The sequence below is a fragment of the Dipodomys ordii genome, unplaced genomic scaffold (genome assembly GCF_000151885.1).
Source record: "Dipodomys ordii isolate 6190 unplaced genomic scaffold, Dord_2.0 Scaffold1, whole genome shotgun sequence".
Classification (NCBI taxonomy): Eukaryota; Metazoa; Chordata; class Mammalia; order Rodentia; family Heteromyidae; genus Dipodomys; species Dipodomys ordii.
The window spans coordinates 27,757,472-27,775,945 of record NW_012267217.1 but is presented as its reverse complement, the minus strand read 5'-3'; the positions used below and the strand labels follow the sequence as shown (position 1 = coordinate 27,775,945).

At 37.6% G+C, this 18,474-nt stretch overlaps 1 protein-coding gene across 4 annotated transcripts in view; it reads left to right on the top strand.

Annotated features, from left to right (window-relative positions):
- The window catches only part of Zmym2 (zinc finger, MYM-type 2), a 111,597-nt gene extending 97,669 nt beyond the window's left edge, over positions 1–13,928 (top strand). For 3 of the 4 annotated variants that reach the window (XM_013010028.1, XM_013010014.1, XM_013010021.1), the window contains 4 exons: positions 8,482–8,596; positions 9,306–9,557; positions 10,080–10,200; positions 13,054–13,928. In XM_013010028.1, coding sequence (XP_012865482.1) covers positions 8,482–8,596; positions 9,306–9,557; positions 10,080–10,200; positions 13,054–13,246 — 681 coding nt within the window. In that variant the 3' untranslated portion in view covers positions 13,247–13,928. Of the gene's footprint in view, positions 1–8,481; positions 8,597–9,305; positions 9,558–10,079; positions 10,201–13,053 lie in introns of those variants that run through there. The other variant, XM_013010037.1, reaches the window with a different exon arrangement.
- The last annotated feature ends 4,546 nt before the right edge of the window (positions 13,929–18,474 follow it).

Below are 18,474 nucleotides of genomic sequence, written 5' to 3'. Positions count from 1 at the left end.
TCATGTTGTGTTTGTTGCCTTCACTTTTCTGTTATCCCATTGCCTCAGATGCTTACCCTTTTTATTTCATGAAAGTTCCTAGTTTATTCTAGATTGAACCTTTGGGTTTATATTCCAAATTCCCTTCTCGGATTTATTTAAAATTTTTTATGTTAAGTCACTTATAAGTAGATATTTTTACTCTTTTACTAAAATAAAAATATAATAAGCTGACTTAATGACTGATTTTCTTTCTTTCTCTCTCTCTCTTTCTTTCTTTCTCTCTCTCTTTCTTTCCCCCTCCCTCCCTCTATCCCTCCTTCCTTCCTTCCTTCCTCCCTTCCTTCCTTCCTCCCTTCCCTTCCTTCCTTCCTTCCTTCCTTCCTTCCTTTTCTTTCTTTCTTTCTTCCTTTCTTCTCCCTTTTCTTTCTCTCTCGTTCTTTCTTTCTCTCCTTTTCTGTTTCTTTTTCTCTTTTTCTTTCTTTTCTCTTTCTCCCACCCTTTCTTTTCTCTCTTTCTCTTTCTCCCTCTCCTTCTCTTTCTTTCTCCCTCTCCTCTTTCTCTCTCCCTTTCTTTTTTCTTTTTCTCACCCTTTCTTTTTCTCTCTTTCTTTCTCTCCCTTTCTCCTTTTTCTTTTTCTCTTTTTCTTTCTCTTTCTCTCCCTTTTTCTTTCTTTCTCTTTTTTTCTTTCTCTCCCTTCCTCTTCTCTTTCTTTCTCCTTCCTTCCTTCCTTCCTTCCTTTTTCTTTTTCTCTTTTTCTTTCTCTTTCTCTCCCTTTTTCTTTCTTTTTCTTTCTTTCTTTCTTTCTTTCTTTCTTTCTTTCTTTCTTTCTTTCTTTCTTTCTTTCTTTCTTTCTTTCTTTCTTTCTTTCTTTCCCTCCCTTCCTTCCTCCCTTCCTCCCTGCCTCCCTCCCCCCCCCTTTCTTTTTTTCTTGTCATGGGTCTTGAACTCTGGGCCTAGGCACTGTCCCTCAGCTCTTCAGCTCAAGGCGAGCACTCTACCACTTGAAACACAGCGCCACTTCTGGTTTTCTGGTGGTTTATTGGAGATAAGAGTCTCACACATTGTCCTGCTGGGCTGGCCTTGAACTGCCATCCTCAGATCTCAGCCTCTTGAGTAGTTAGAATTATAAGGTGTGAGACACTAGCACCTAGCTTCAAACTAAAGATTTTTAATAGCTATAAAGAGGTGCATTTGAATTTTGCTAGTCCTTCATTGATTCATTCTGAAAACATTAGTTAAGTGCGTTCTTACTTGACATTGGAGTAGACTTTGGAGATTAAGAAAATAATGGTGATAGCTTAAATTTATTGACTGTTTACTGTTTTTTGTTGTGTTCATCCCCTCTCACTCTGTACTTGGGACTGAAGTTAGAGCCTTGTGCTCCTTAGATAGATGCTCTATGTTTAGCATCCTAATATTATTGTCACCATTATTTTCTGAAATAGTTAAGTAGTAGTTTATCCAGGTGATATGGCTAATAAATTTTGAGTCTGATGAGTAGTTACTTAAAATGGACCTATAGACTGGGAATGGTAGTACATACCTATAATCCCAAACTCAGGAGGCTGCGGCAGGAGGATGGTGAATTTAATGCCAGTCTTGGCCACAGTGAGACCCTGTCTTCAAAAGCAAACAACAAACAACAACAACAAGCCAGTATAATAGACAATGCTTAATGTTATACCTAAAGTATATTGGTAGTACAGAAATATATTGGTAGTTTATAGTGCTAATAAAACCATAACAAGCTGGAAGATATTTTAAATTGCTTTTTCTACTCTTTCTTTGTTGGTACTATGGATTTAACTTAGAGCCTTATACTTGCTAGGCAAGTACTCTACCATTTGAGCCATACCTCTAACCCCTTTAGCTTTAGCTTTTTTTTTTTCAGATAATTTTAATTTATGTTCACCCTCAGAACATAACCCTTTTACTTTCTCTTAATTCTGTACTTTGGATTGCAAGTGTACACTGTCATACTTAGCCCTTAAATTGAGTTTTGAAGTAAATAGAGAGCCTTACTAGGTAGAAAGAATGATAGAGAGGCCATGGCATTCCCAAAAAGACAAGAAAATAAGGACATAATTTCCTTTATGTACAAGGGGTTTCATAATGATATTTCCATATATCATGTTTTTCATCAAATCCATTCTGTCTTTACTACTGTTTTTTATTTTTTATTTTTTTTGGTCCGGTCGTGGGGCCTGAACTCTGGGCCTGGGTGCTGTCCCTTAGCTCCTCAGCTCAAGACTAGCGTTCTACCACTTGAGCCATAGCACCACTTCTGGCTTTTTTTTTCTTTTTTCTTATGTGGTGCTGAGGAATCGAACCCAGGGCCTCATGCATGCAAGGCAAGCGCTCTACCACTGAGCCACCTTCCCAGCCCTATTACTGTTTTTTAGTTCCCTTTGTCCTCACCTCTCTCTCTCCTTTAACCAGGTTTCAGTGGTTTACATTATATTGTTTTTAAATATGTGTGTGTGTATATGAGTGTGCTTGCTTGCTTTAATCATATTTATCCCCATTTACCTTCTTTTTTCCTCTTCCTACTGGTTTCCCCCCAAGAGTCTACATTTTAAATACATAATGTATTTTTTTCTTTCTTGATTCCACAAGAGAGTAAAAACAATTTATCTTTCTGAGCGTGGCTTCTCTAAATCTATGTTCCAGTTGATTTTTCTGCAAAAACATGGTTTTTTCTTTTTTATTTCTGTATAATACTCCATTGTGTGTATGTGTGTGTGTGTGTGTGTACATTTTCTTTATCCATTGTTGTGTACCTAGACTGATTTCATAGCTTGGATATTATAAATAGAAGGATGCCGATTTCTAGGAACTGCTTGGTATAGCTGGGATTTAAAATGGAAGCAGAAATAGTGATGGGGTGATTTGGGGGTTGCGAGAGATAAGTACCATACTGCAAAGGTGCTATATTCCTCAATAAGTTAAACACCTTCAGTTTCTATTCAGAGTAAAACATGAAAAGTGGTCATGGCTTTTGGGTTGTTTGTTTTGTCTTTTGCAGTTCTGGGAATCAGACCTAGGCCTTTTAGTGTACTGGGAAGTATTTTGTCACTGAGCTACCACCTTAGCCTAAGTCTTCAGTAGTTTTGAAGATGGTACCTGGTTACCCCCACCCTTATCCTTTGGACATAGGAAGCTGAAGGCTGAAATGTTATCTCTGAAATGTAAATTATTTTCCAGAAGTAGTTATTTGTAGTTAAACTAGTGATATTTTTAACTAAAGCTTTATTCAAATGGCATTTAATAAAATAACAAATTTTAGACACATGAATGTGTTAAGTATCCTTGGTAGCTCTCGTAGCCCTCAAACTGAATGTCTTATTTATTTAAATGTATTTTAAATTTTACAGTTGTTTTAGGTATGTATGTGACAGAACCTGCCAGAACATTCATTGACAGTACATAGTTGTAATGTATTTCTATTTCCCCAATATTCAATTAACTTATGTTATTTGTTTTTTGGAAGAACTAAGGAATTTGAGTCTTGGATCATTTGACAGGCACTGAATGACTGTCTGTTAACTTTCATGGGACTTTGATTCTGTTTCTCAGAAAAGCAGCACTATTTTTAAGTAGTTGCCTACCCATATGCTACTTTATTGTACAAAACATTTTATTTTTTCCATTAAAAAGCAAAAACAAAAAAGCCATCCTGGTTCTTGAATCACAGGGTGTTAAGACTCTTACCTGGCTTTCTGTTGCTCATGACTAGCCTTCTGTCACTTGGGCCAGGTTTCCAGTTCGAACTTTAAGCTATATTCTCAGAGATCATTTCTACACTTCTTTCCTGGTTAATTGATAGATAAGAGTCTCGGACTTTTCTTCCTGGGTGTGCTTGAAACAGCATTCCTCAGATCTCAGTCTCCTGAATAGCTAGGAATCAGTACTCAGTTCAAAACATTAATAAGAAACAGGGCCTTTTGATTACATGGCTAGTCCGAAATAAGAAGTAGTCTAACTAAAATGCATGAAATTTCAATAATTTGTCATTTTAAAATGTGAAGTTCCATATTAGTTTGTTTGTTTGTTTGTTTGTTTGCTGGTTGTGAGACTTGAGCTCTGGGCCTGAGCACTGTCCCTCAGCTCTTCAGCTCAAGGCTAACGCTCTACCACTTGAGCCACAACAGCACTTCCTGCTTTTTCTGCTTTTGTTGTGGTCAGGAATCGAACCCAGGGCCTCATGCATACAAGGCAAGCTCTCTACCACTGAGCCACCTTCCCAGCCCCCCATATTAGTTTTTATTGGTTTAAATTGCATGTTTTGTTCTGGATATAGGTCATTGGTGGAACATTTGCCTAGCTTTCTGAGGCACTAGATTTGATTCCCAGCAGTGGAAGAAAAAACAAAGAATAAAGGAAAATAATCATCTTTGAATACATATTTCTTATTTTTTAATATTAGTACTGAAATATATATGTAGCTCACTTATTATTGTTGTGCTAGTCCTGGGGCTTAAACTCGACCTAGGTGCTGTCCTTGAGATTTTTGCTTACACTTCTGCTTCAGCTCCACTTCTGGCTTTTTGGTGGTTAATCGGAGATGATGACTTCCTTGTCTGGGCTGGCATTGAACTGTGATCCTCAGATCTCAGCCTCATAAGTCACTAGGATTACAGGTGTGAGCCACCAGCACATTATATTTTTGTTTAGTTCTGTACAGTTGCAGTAGAATTGGGGGAGGGGGAAGGAATTCTTGTTCTTTCATGGATCCAAAGAAATCTAAGAAAAATGAGACTAGTAAGATTTGGAAATAAGTTTGCATTTGAGACAATTTTATTATAATAATATAATATAAATTATTATAAATAAAATAAATTAATATGGCCGGGCGCCGGTGGCTCACGCTTGTAATCCTAGCTACTCAGGAGGCTGAGATCTGAGAATCGCGGTTCAAAGCCAGCCCGGGCAGGAAAGTCCGTGAGACTCCTATCTCCAATAAACCACTAGAAAACTGGAAGTGGCGCTGTAGCTCAAGTGGTAGAGCACTCACCTTGAGCTGAAGAGCTGAGGGACAGCACCCAAGCCCAGAGTTCAAGCCCCATGACCGACAAAAAATAAAAAAAATAAAATAAAATAAATTAATATAAATAACATAATTAATATATGCTATGAAATGCTTGAGTTTTGCTGTTTTATGGTAGTAAGGATTAATGCTGAGGTTTCATGGATGCTAGATAAGTATTCTATCACTGAGCTATATACCTACCCCTAAATCTTACTAAGCTAGGTACCACTCATGCCTGTAATCCTTGCTACTCAGGAGGCTAAGGTCTAAGGAATGCAGTCTGAAGCCTACCTGAGCAAGAAAGTGATACTTTCATCTCCAATTAACCACCAAAGGGCTGGAAGTAGAGCTGTGTCTCAAGTGGCACAGTGCTTGGCTATAAGTTCAAGCTCTAGGACTTGGCACACACACAAAAGGAAAAGAAGAGAAAAGAAAAAATAAATTTTACTAATGTTGCTACTGCTCAGATTGGCTTGTCAGGATTTCTAAGTAAATGCTGATCTGTCTTTGTTTCTGCAAGCACAGATTTCTTGTCTTCTGTAGATTTCTATAGGTTCTTAATGGTTTATAAAAGCTTGAATTACAGTGCAGCCATATATGGGTAAAGTGAGTGAGTGGTTTATATGATTGAGACTGCCTTTAATGGAAAATAGCAACATGATAGCATTGCTTTTAAGACTACAACAATTTTACTTTTTTTAAAAAAGTATTTATTTTGAAACATCAAAAGCAGCAAATCATTTAGTTGCCTAGTGAAACCTTTTTAGAAGACTGCTTTATTTGTTTGTTTATTTATTGTGCCAGTTTTGGGGCTTGAACTCAGGGCCTGGTTGCTGTTCCTGGGCAGCTTAAGGTTAGCACTCTGCCATTTGAACCACAGAGCTTGGGTCTTTGGTGATTAATTGGAGATAAGAGTCTCATGGATTTTCCTGCCTAGGCTGATTTTAAATCTTGATCCTCAGATCTCTACCTCTTGAATAGCTATGATTATAGGCAGGAGCCACTGGCTGCTGGCTTAGAACTGCTTTAGTAGAAATAAATTTGGAGCCTAGTAGTTTAGAGCTTGTTTTGAAGGTTCTAAATGCTTGGAAATAATTTTCACTTTGTTACATCCATAGATAAAAATATTAAGGTCATTTCCTTCATTTTTTCCTATACATTGTTTTATGATGAGAACAAAAAATTTAAAATGCTGTTCCAAACTTGGAGAGGTGGCTTATTTCATTAGTTATGTGATGTATAAGTAGACATGAGTCTTAAAAATCTCAAATCTTTATAAAAATTTAGTCATATTAATTAGTTCCAAATAGATTGAACCATGGTATTTTAACCAAGAAGTACTATCGTCATAACCAATATTCCCAGTAGTTTAGGAAAAAGTACTTTTAGAAATGCTATTTGGGTTATCCTGTGACCAGTCCCAAAGGAGGGAAGAACTTGTCGTCACATCACTCTAATGGTTTTCAATATTAATCATATTAGGTTAACTCAGATGATGACACTGTAGTCTCAGTTTTGATTATGAGTGTACCATTTTTCCTTTCCTTTTTACTTTAAGTCTTTATTTAAAAGTAGGGTTCTTTTGTATGTATCTTATTATTTATTAAGCCTTGCTTTATTTTTTAAAAAATCCAATTTGACAGTATCTGTTTTTAATTGCACACTTTTAACTAAAAGGACAGAGATAACAAATTTTTTTAGGGGCTGGGAATGTGGCTTCGTCGTAGAGTGCTTGCCTAGCATGCACGAAGCCCTGGGTTCCATTTCCTCAGTACCACATAAACAGAAAGGGCCAAAAGCAGCTGTAGGCTCAAGTGGTAGAATGTCAGCCTTGATCAAAAGAAGCTCAGGGACAGTGCCCAGGCCCTGAGTTCAAGCCCCAAGACTGGCACCCCCCCAAAAAAAAATCTTTAAGTAGTTATATACAAAGGAGTTACCATTCAAAAAAGCAGCTCACGAACATGATGAATCTTGATTGAGGTTGTTTTTTTTTTTTTTTAATTAAGTAGGACACATGTAAATGTTTAGACTTAATAGAACATTGCTGTACCAGCAACCATTGAAAAGTACCATTGTAGTAAGAAAGCTGTATGGGCAATAGTCAAGTTTTCTGTTCCAATAAAACTTGATAGAACATAGATAGGTTGACCTTGCTTTTAGACCTTATAAGAGACCCAAGTGTTCACATTAAATATGAATATAAACTTATGTAATTATTGCTGACATTCGATTAAAATCTGTTGTTTTATAATCTAATAGTCAATTACCCAATTTCTCCCATTCTTTGAGTCAGTGTTATTACTCATTTTTACATTTTTTTCTTTAAATCTCACTAGGTGTATTTTCCAAACTTTAGTGTTGAATATGTTCTTTAATGTTGGCTAGGAAATAAGGTGATAGAGTATCTTAGCAAGTGGTGGTAACTCTTGAGTTCAAACTCCAGTATCACTCAATTTTTGGAGAGGGGGTCTGGATGTGGGGCCTGAACTCTGGGCCTGGGCACTGTCCCTCAGCTCCTCAGCTCTTGAGCTCAAGGCTAGTGCTCTACCATTTGAGCTACAGCACCACTTCTGGCTTTTTTCTTTTTGCATATGTGGTGCTGAGGAATCAAACCCAGGACCTCATGCATGCAAGGCAAGTACTCTACCACTGAGCCACCTTCCCAGTCCCTTAATTTTTTTTTTTAAAGCCAGGCACCAGTGGCTCATACCTATAATCCTAGCTACTCAGGAGGCTGAGATCTGAGGATCATGGTTCAAAGCCAGCTTGGGCAGAAAAGTCTGAGACTCTTGTCTCCTATATACTACTCAAGTTAAAAAAAAAGAGAAAAAGAAAAAGAGAAAAGGCCAGAAGTGGCCTGTGGCTCAAGTAGTGGTAGAGTGCTTGCCTTGAGCAAAAGAAGCTAAGAAGCTAGGGCCCAGAATTCAAGCCTCAGGACTGCATGCCACATCTTCCCCTCCTCCCCACCCATTCACCCCTCAGAAATAAAAAGGATACAGAGTATACTTGGGCACCAGTGGCCCATGCCTTTAATCCTAGTCACTCAAACCAGAAAAGTCTGGGGGCTGGGAAGATGGCTCAGTGGTAGAGTGCTTGCCTCACATGCATGAGGCCCTGGGTTTGATTCCTTAGCACCACATAAACAGAAGCAGGAAGTGGTGCTGTGGCTCAAGTGGTAGAGCACTAGCCTTGAGCTGAAGAGCTGAGGGACAGCGCCCAGGCCCAGAGTTCAAGTCCCACGACCCACAACCAGGAAAAGAAAAGTCTTAGAGACTGCAGAAAGAAGGGCAAAGTTTTGTTCAAGAGTAGTGAAGTGTTAGCTGTGAGCAAGCGAGCTAGCAAGTAAGCTGAGCAAGAGTGTAAGTCCTGGATTAAGCTTACAGTACTGGCAAATCAAGAGTGATAGAGAATACAAAGTGTGATAAATTCATTGTAGTCAACTGAATTTCTTCCAATGATTTTTGTTATAGTACTTGTGTGGAAGTAATCGGAAGGACAACATATTTATTGATGCTGGATATCAGATGTTTGAGCAAGAATTGAATAAAATACTCCGAAGTTGGCAACCAAGCATACTTCCAGATGGTAATGCTATTTAAATAAAAGTGATGCTAACGATACTGGGATTGTTATATTTACAGAAAGTATGTTAAAAATAATTAGTAAATAATTTAGATAACATAGTTATTTAGAGTATTCATAAACATATCTGTTCATCTCTTGTTGAACTAGAAATGGAGTCAGTAAGTAGTGTTTATAAGAGCTTTGGAAGAAATGTGATGAACTTCCTCTGGAGTACAGAACTGGAAATGTATGTCTTAAGCTTTACAGTGGAGAGTCTGATGTAAATTTCTCTTAAACCACAGTTTCAGATGTTTCAAAAAAATGTGTATGTATATGGAAATCACCTATTGTTTTGAGGAATTTTACAGATTTAAGTTATTTTCTGACCATTGTCTTCTTATCCTATTGAAGAACAGGAGACATCAGTTTTGGATTTGGTTTTGTTTTTTTTTTCTTCTTCTTCTTCTCTTTCTTTTTTCTTTTTGGTGCTATGGATGAAACCCAGAGCACAGTAATCGTTTGCCACTGAGCTACATCCCAGCCCCACTTCCTTATTTGATAGGGGATAGTTTTGTAGTCTCTGTGTTATTATATAGGTAATTCTGAAATTTATTCCAGTTGGCCTGTTATTTGTGGAGATTTGGGTTAGATATATTTATTTCTAGATGGTGAAATAACTTATTTATGATAATTGTTGATAATTGTTTTAAAGTGGTTCTCTCTATTTAAGGGTCGATATTCTCTCGAGTTGAAGAAGACTATCTCTGGAGGATAAAACAACTAGGATCACACTCTCCAGTAGCTCTTTTGAATACCTTGTTCTACTTTAACACTAAGTATTTTGGCCTGAAAACAGTGGAACAACACTTAAGACTTTCCTTTGGCACTGTGTTTAGGCATTGGAAAAAAAACCCTTTAACAATGGAAAACAAAGCATGTCTTCGATACCAAGTGTCTTCCTTATGTGGAACAGATACTGAAGGTAAAGTAACAGATCTTTTTTTTATTTTTTATTTATTTTTTGGGGGGTCCGGTCGTGGAGCCTGAACTCTGGGCCTGGGCGCTGTCCCTCAGCTCTTCAGCACAAGGCTAGCGCTCTACCACTTGAGCCACAGCGCCACTTCCAGCTTTTTTTCCCCTGCTTATGTGGTGCTGAAGAATCGAACCCAGGGCCTCATGCATGCAAGGCAAGCACTCTAACACTGAGCTACCTTCACAGCCCAGCAACAGATCTTTTAAGATTGTCTGTAGTGGGAATATTCAAACCTTGCCTTGGTGAAACCCATCTTGATAAGAACCTACGGAATTTTCACAAAATAAGACAAATTGTGTGTTCTTATAATGTCTCAGCTCCTTTTATTGGAGAAATTAACTGTACTTTGCCAAAAACTACAATATAGAAGTCTGTAAGGCACCTAGTCCCATTTTGCTAAAACAGCTAAGGTAGAGTAGCACTGTCTTTTTTCAAGATTAGTTTTAGGATATTTAATTTTTATTTTTTAAGATAAAATTTCTACTGGAAAAAGAAAACATGAAGATGATGAGCCACTATTTGAACAAATAGAAAACACAGCCAATCCTTCAAGATGTCCTGTGAAAATGTTTGAATGCTATTTATCCAAAAGGTGAGCATTAATAGAACTTGACCTTTTAAGATAATACTGTAAGTTAGTTGAATTTAACACTACTAAGAGGTGACATTTTTAACTGATCCTTTTTTTGGGTGTATGTTTTTGGGGTTTGAACTATGGGCCTGGGTACTTTTCCTGAGCTTTTTTGCTCAAGGTTAGCACTCTACCACTTAATCTACAGATCCACTTCTGGCTTTTTGGTTGTTAACTAAAGATAAGAATCTTGTGGACTTTCCTGCCTGGGCTGGCTTCAAATCTTGATGATTTCAGTCTCTTGAATAATTAGGATTACTGGCTTGAGCCACCAGAGCCCAGCTCCTCTTCTAATATATTGAACATGAATTTGAGTGTATCACATCTCAGCCTTCTGAGTAGCAGGATTATAGGTGTGAGTACCGGCTAACTGGTCATTTTTAAGATTTCTTTTTCCTGGCTTATATCCAAGTTCATTCAGTTATAACTTTTAGTAGTATGATTATGAAATGTCCAGTTTATGTTTCATATCTTAGGATTAAGTATATGTTAATAATTAATTACTAAAAGATTACTGCTGTCATTTCTTTTTTTCTTTTTTTTCCTTAGTAGTGGGCCTGAACTCTGGGCCTGGGCGCTGTCCCTCAGCTCAAGGCTAGCACTCTACTATTTGAGCCACAGTACCACTTCTGGCTTTTTCTGCGTATGTGGTGCTAAGGAATCGAACCCAGGGCCTCATGCATGCAAGGCAAGCACTCTACCACAGAGTCACCTTCTCAGCCCCTGCTGTCATATTTTAGAGCAGTTTTGTTGACTGTGTAAAGCAGGGGCACAAACTTTGTCTATAAAGGTTCAGATAAGAAATAGTTTTGCCAGGTGCCAGTGGCTCATGCCTGTAATCCTGACTACTCTAAAGACTGAGACCTGAGGATCATGGTTCAAAGGTAGCCAGGGCAGGAAAGTGTGAGACTCTGATCTCCAAATTAACTACTAGAAAACCGGAAATAGTGCTGTGGCTTAAGTGGCGGGGCACTCGCCTTGAGCTAAAGAGCTCAAGCCCCATGACCAACATAGGGCTTTTAAGTCTGTTGTATCTTCTGTTCTGCTGTTATAACCACAAAAACAGCCAGATTCTCTCTGTGTGTGTCTGTGTGTGTGTGTGTGTGTGTGTATATGTGTATATCATATTCATGGAACTTAGCTATGTTATAATAAAACTTTCCAAGACAAGTAGCTAGTTATAGTTTGCTCACTCCTGTTGGAGAGAGATGTTTAAATATAGGATACAAAAAGTAAAGATAAAAATGAAGCTTTCATTTAAGAAGTTTTGAAAGACATACCATATTCAGACACATCTTTTTTGACGGTTGTGGGGCTTAAACGCAGGGCCTGGGCACTATCCTTGAGTCTTTTTGCTCAAGGCGAGTACTCTGCCACTTGAGCTACAGTGCCACTTTCAGTTTTTGAGTGGTTAATTGGAGACTAGAGACTCATGGGGACTTTTTTTGCCAGGCCTGGTTTTGAACCATGATCCTCAGATCTCAGCTTCTTGAGTAGATAGAATTGCAGGCATGAACCACTGGTGCCTGGCTCTACTTTTAATTTTTATTACTGATGGTTTCCCCAGTCTGAAACCAACAGATTCCAACCAAAGTTTTTTTTTTTTTGGTCGGCCGTGGGGCTTGAACTCTGGGCCTGGGCACTGTCCCTCAGCTCTTCAGCTCAAGGCGAGCGCTCTACCACTTGAGCTACAGCGCCACTTCCGGTTTTCTGGTAGTTTTATTGGAGATAGGAGTCTCACAGTCTCTCCTGCCCGGGCTGGCTTTGAACCGCGATCCTCAGATCTCAGCCTCCTGAGTAGCTAGGATTACAGGCGTGAGCCACCAGCGCCCGGCTCCAAAGTTTTTTTTTTTAATATTTGTGAACCGTAGATTATTTTATTATGTATTGTTTAAGCACTTTACTAATTTTCAAAAAGTTATCTTGAACTTTCTTATTTAAATAACTTTACAAATCCCAATTAAGTTCCCAAGATAGCTCCCAGGAACTTATTAATGTCTCCTTCATGACAGTGATATCAAGATCTTCCAATGGTAGTGGCTATTTGTCAGGTAGAAAATTTTAGTATTACTGTTTTGGTGTTTGAAATTGTTTCCATTGTGTAATACTATAAGTAAGGATTTTTACAGGTGTGCTATGTTTCATCAATTTCTGTCATATGTTTTACATTTCCCTCAACCTGAAACTTATGTATATTTAGGTTGATGAATTTTTAAAATTATAATCACTGCCATTAAAATAATGGTGTCTCAGCTAGGTGCCAGTGGTTCACGCCTGTAATCCTAGCTAGTGAGGAGGCTGAGATCTGGGGATTAGGGTTCAAAGCTAGACTAAGCAGGCTTACCTTCTATTAACCACCAAAAAGCCAGAAGTGGAGAGCTGTAGCTAAAGTGCTAGCCTGAAGTACAAAAGCTCAGGGATAGTGTCCAGCCCTTGAGCTCAAGACCCAAGACAAGCACATGCCAATGTTCATGCTCACACACACTCTGTCTGTCTGTCTGTCTGTCTGTCTGTCTGTCTCTCTCTCTCTCTCTCACACACACACACACACACACAAGCGCACGCACTAGCGCGCACACACACACACAAAATGATGTCTAGAGTTTTTGAATTACAGTTTGTAGTGTAATAGGGAGGTAATCCTTTTATCACAAAAACTAATTTTTGTCTATTTTAATGACTTTATTATAGGCAACCAGGCAGAGAGTCTGTCTGGCTATATAATATGATTATGGGGGTCTCTTGAAAGAGAGGATAGTATGGGAAATTCTTGTATGTTTTGTGAAACTGACTTTTTTTCCCTTTCCCCCAAAGTCCACAGAATCTTAATCAGAGAATGGACGTTTTTTATTTGCAACCAGAATGCTCTAGTTCTACAGATAGCCCTGTCTGGTATACATCGACTTCACTGGACCGAAACACCTTGGAAAATATGCTTGTACGGGTTCTTCTAGTTAAAGATATTTATGATAAAGATAATTATGAACTGGATGAAGACACAGACTAAAAAGGAATGTTTCAGAAGCAATCGGGATAAAACAGCATTAGATACTCATGCTGCTAGATCTTTACTATGGAAAACATTTCAAGTTTACTCTTCCTGTTTTGAGTTTTGTAGCAGTGTACCCACACTGGGTATTACCATGTAAATAATCTGTGAGTGAAAGTTGCCATTATTCTATGTAGTGGTTTTAGAATACTTAACAAATACATTCAGATTCTTTTTTATTATTTATTTGATTAGGTATGTTTATAACTTTTTACATTACAAAATATGAATGAGAATGTGCCATGTATAATTTTTTTTCTTGTAGTATGAAACATCCATATTGCACAACTCTACTGTTGCAAAGCTTCTTCAAAAGAGTGGGATGCTTTTATTGAGTTCTTGACCGGATGGTTGTGGGTAGCACTACTAAAAGTTTAGAACTTGCAGTGTCTTTCACAAATTTTTAAATAAACTGTAAACTAATAGGTTGGGGTTTTTTTTTTGTTTGTTTTGTTTGGGTTTTATTTTTGTTTGTTTTATGTTTTAGTTTGAAGCCTTACAAGGTTATGTAGAGAGATACCATCTTCTGTACCAAAAATAGACAAGAGAATGCTGTTGATATTGGTGTGCTGTAATGTGAATCTATGCTGGTGAAAACAACTTTTTGTTCCCCTTATTAAAACTTAGTGTCCTTTTCTCATTTGTGGCTTTCTGCATCACCCCAACCAATAATCTAATTATATATGTATGTAAAGAATGATGATAAGCTGAAAACAGGATCATTAAGACATTTTTCACTGTAAGAATGTCTGATGAAAATATAAGTTCTCTGTCAACCGTATACATCTGAAGGTCCCCTTTATTGGTAAAAGATTCTTTTTATTTATCCTCCTCCCTCTCCTTCCACCCTCTTTATAGATAAAGATCATGCTGCAATGTTACTTACATAGTAGTCTAAACCACTTTTATTGTGCCTGCTCCCAGACATGATTGACACGTTAGGTAAAATCATTTTTAGCAATGCTACTCTTGATAGCTGTTACAGAAAGCTCTGTTGCTTTAAGGTAGCACCACATTTTAGTATATAGATCACCAGTGTAGTAATTTTATTTCAAATAATTGAAGAACAAAGAAAAACTGATGGAGAAAATCTGTCTCAGAAGAAAATCATATTTGATGTTAGATTGTTCGGCTTTTAAATTTTAATTACTTCTTATAGAAGATTGCATTAAAAAACCTACTTTGTGCTTCTGCATAGCAGTTTATATCTTCAGACATTTTCTTTTAGAATAAGGAAGTTTACTTACAATTTTACTTTTTAAAGACTAAATTATTTAGCCAGCTTTGTCTAGCATGTGTACAAACATGTGATTTCCTTATTTCTAAGTTCCAAGTCACCCTGGTGACTTTGGTTATTAAGAATAGTTCAAGGGGAAATCGGCCTGTTTCCAATGAAGAAGGTAGTCAGTATCTACAAATCCCTTAGATATTTCTCTCTGTTAGGATAAATGTTAGCACACTAACAAACTTTTCCCCATCATGATTTGGAAAACTTCACAGGTATAATCACTATTTTCAAACAATAATTAATTACCTGACAAATTATTGTCCTAAAAATTTTACAGTATTATAACTTGTTTTATAGGTTTAAATAACTTTTCTGTTCCTTAATTTTGTATCGGTTCAGTGATAATCATACTGACAACAAATCTGATAACAAGTTACCTTAGTAAAATAGACTGCTGTCTATTTTGTGAAGAAAAGTTGGTAGCATTTAAAACATGATACAAAAATTTCCTCCAGCTTACCTTTTTCCAGAGCAAGTTGTTTATGCACTTTTCCTATAAATGCATAATATTGAGTAAAAGGTGGTTAATTCTAACCATCTTTTTGTTCTTCAACCTGGTGCTATGTTCCATCAAAACAGCAATAAACATTTTCCCAAATGTCACTTCTTGTATATTTCACCAAATATCATACATTTCTCCCATGGTACTACTATTAAGCACCATGTCTTGCTATTTACATTTTCTTCATTTGTATATTTTAGCTTTTTAAGGTGAAGCCTATATCAGTTTGATTTTGACATCATAGAAGATTTAGAGCTCCTGTCTTTATCATGATTGTAATCCAATGATAGATTAAGTTGATTCTCAGGGTGAAAAGAAAAAAAAATATTTTGTGAGAACTACTTGTTTTGGGATACTTCATCTAGAACAGGTTTTATTGAAGCTTGGATCTCCTTTGTATGTGTGGGTATAGCTGAGTGCTGAGGAAAAGGAAGTGAAATGGTAGAAGTTTATTTTTTCTTGTGTTTTCTAATTATAGATAGCATCCTGTAAATACAGCATCCTGTAAATACAGCTTTATTGTCCTGAGATATCTATTGAAGATGCTATATTTTTCTGTCCTGAAGAATGATTTTGTCACTTAAAATCATTCAGTGAAAAAGATGATCAGCCATATTGAAGGAGGTGCATTTCCCATGCAAAATGAATCATTATTAATCATTTTTGAAGGCTTTCTACTGTATTAGGTAACAATATTATTTTTAGGCAAGAAGCTCAGTTTTTCCCATGAAAATATTTTTGCTTTAATAGTAATTTATGTTTTTATTTTATTAAATGGAGTTGTTACCAGTGTGTGAACCTTACTGAAGTAAGAGGAGGGTGCATACTGTACTATGCATTCAAACTGATCGTTGTTTTTCTGATGGAATTTCCCCTTGTCTTGGCCAGTTGTGATTTGCAAATGGATGCAATTCATTTATGCATAGTATTAAGAAATACAGTAATGGAGAAGCCAAAAAATTGAAAGTTTGGGTTTGCACTACATACTCTTAATGTGGGTCCATTTAACCTGCAAATATGTTGCAGTCTTAACTCACTATAGACATTTACATTTTTATTCTGCCAGTTACTTCCAAAATGTACTGTTATACATATGTCATTTTTGTTCTAAGATAACATTGATTGTAGGAGAATCTTGTTCCCCTCAAAATAGTCATGAAAGTGTACATGAAAGTATTTTAAAAGAATAAATTTCTTTAACTAAATGATAGTACTTTTGAATTTTCCCCCTTAATAAGTCGGTTACTCATAAAGAACATCTGAATTTGTTACTATGTTCTGTGTTTTTAGGATTAGATCAACTTTAGGGCTGTCTTCCAGTACTCAGGCACTTTGTGTTGTAGTTTCTGGGGGTATCTTTCTAACAGGAACTTAAACAATTTATAAGCTGATGTTCAGAACTCAGGGCAGGTTAGGTATATCAATCTGGGGCAGAAAATAGAAAAACACCTGTGGAGTGTCCAAATTTGTACTATTCCCTCACTTGGAAATTAGATATGAGGTACATGCACTAAGTGGTGATTTCCCCACCCCCCCTTTTAGTAATGAACTAGGAGAACACTCTCCCAGGCAAGTGATGCTTTATTAACTGAGTTCAGACAAGTTCATGGATTTAGACATTTTGAAAAAGTAAACAGAAGAGAAGCTAATATTTTACTTGCAACTAAAATATGAGTTGAATGTTCCTAATCTGAAAATCTGTAATATAAAATGCCTAAAATCTAAAACATTCTGAGTGCCAACATGACACTGAATTTTTGTATTAGAAATGTTCAACCAGTAAAATCTATGCAAATATTCCAAAATCGGAAACACTGCTGGTCCCAGGAATTTTGAATAAAGAATATTTGACCTTAGAATCTTAAGACAAGGTTACATATTACTCTAGGAAATAGAAATAGCAACTGACCTAATTTTCTTTTAAGTCCTCCTCAGAATTAAATTCAGTGGTCTGGGAAGTTAGCTCAGTGGTAGAGTGCTTGCCTAGCATTCATGAGGCCCTGGGTTCGATTCCTCAGCACCACATAAGTAGAAAAAGCCCGAAGTGGTGGTGTGGCTCAAGTGGTAGAGCTCTAGCCTTGAGCTGAAGAGCTGAGGGACAGTGCCCAGGCCCAGAGTTCAGGCCCCATGACTGACACACACACACACAAAATTAAATCCCATGCATAAACCATCGACACACAGCTTAGTATTTGCTATCTATTTCATTTTTTGCCAAGGAACTGCTATTCTCCCTGGTAGTTAAAGGGGGCAGACAAAAATAGATTACACTAGTGTTCCCAAAGTGTGTGTGTGTGTGTGTGTGTGCGCGCGCGCGTGTGCGCGCGCGCGTGTGCGCGTGCGCATGCGCATGCGTGCAGCGCATGTGGGTTGTTACTGGGAGCTTGGACTCATGACCTCTAGGCACTCATTTTGCTTTATTGCTGACTGCTGGTACTCTACCACTTGAACCACAATTCTATTTCCAGCTTTTTGGTGATTAATTGAAGATAAAAGTCTCAACTTTATGCCCAGGGTGGGTTTGAACTGCAGCTCTCAGATCTCATCCTCCTGAGTATTTAGGATTACAGGCATGAGCCAACTATGCTCAGCTCAAAGTTTTTATCTTGTGGGGAGTTGCATTGACAAGAAACAATATATATTTAACTCCCAGTGAATAGAGAAATAATTTTCATAATAGTCCAAAAGGCTTCTATGAATAGGCATTGGTGGCTCACACCTATTATTCAAGGTGCTCAGAAGGCTAAAATCTGAGGATTGAAGTTTGAAACCAGCCCGGGCAGGAAGTCTGTGAAACTTACCTTTGTTACCAAAAGCCAGAAGTAGAGGAGCCCAGGGACAGTGCCTAGATCCTGAGTTCAAGCCCCAGGACTGGCACCTAAACAAGGCTAACATTGTCTATAGTAGGAATTGCATACATAGGTCATTGCTACCTGTGAGTATGTAAAACTCAGGTTCTTCCAACTGCTGCTGCCTCTCTTTGCTAGAAGTGGTAAGCAGAACTGATTCTGATTATTTTAATGATACTGATATGCTGGCTTATCTGGATAATATCAAAGGTGTGTTAGCTAGAATACCCTAATCATGCATTAGCAATAATACTTTAAGGTATCTAGACAAATAATTCCAACACAAAATCCAGTGTTACCGATTTGTTGTAAAACCTTACTAAAGACTTTCACAGCAGTTGCTTTCTTTTTTTTGAGGGGGGGGGGTCCGGTCGTGGGGCCTGAACTCTGGGCCTGGGCACTGTCCCTCAGCTCTTCAGCTCAAGGCTAGTGCTCTACCACTTGAGCCACAGTGCCACTTCCAGCTTTTTTCTTTTTACTTATGTGGTGCTGAGGAATTGAACCCAGGGCCTCTGGCATGCAAGGCAAGCGGTCTACCAATGAGCTA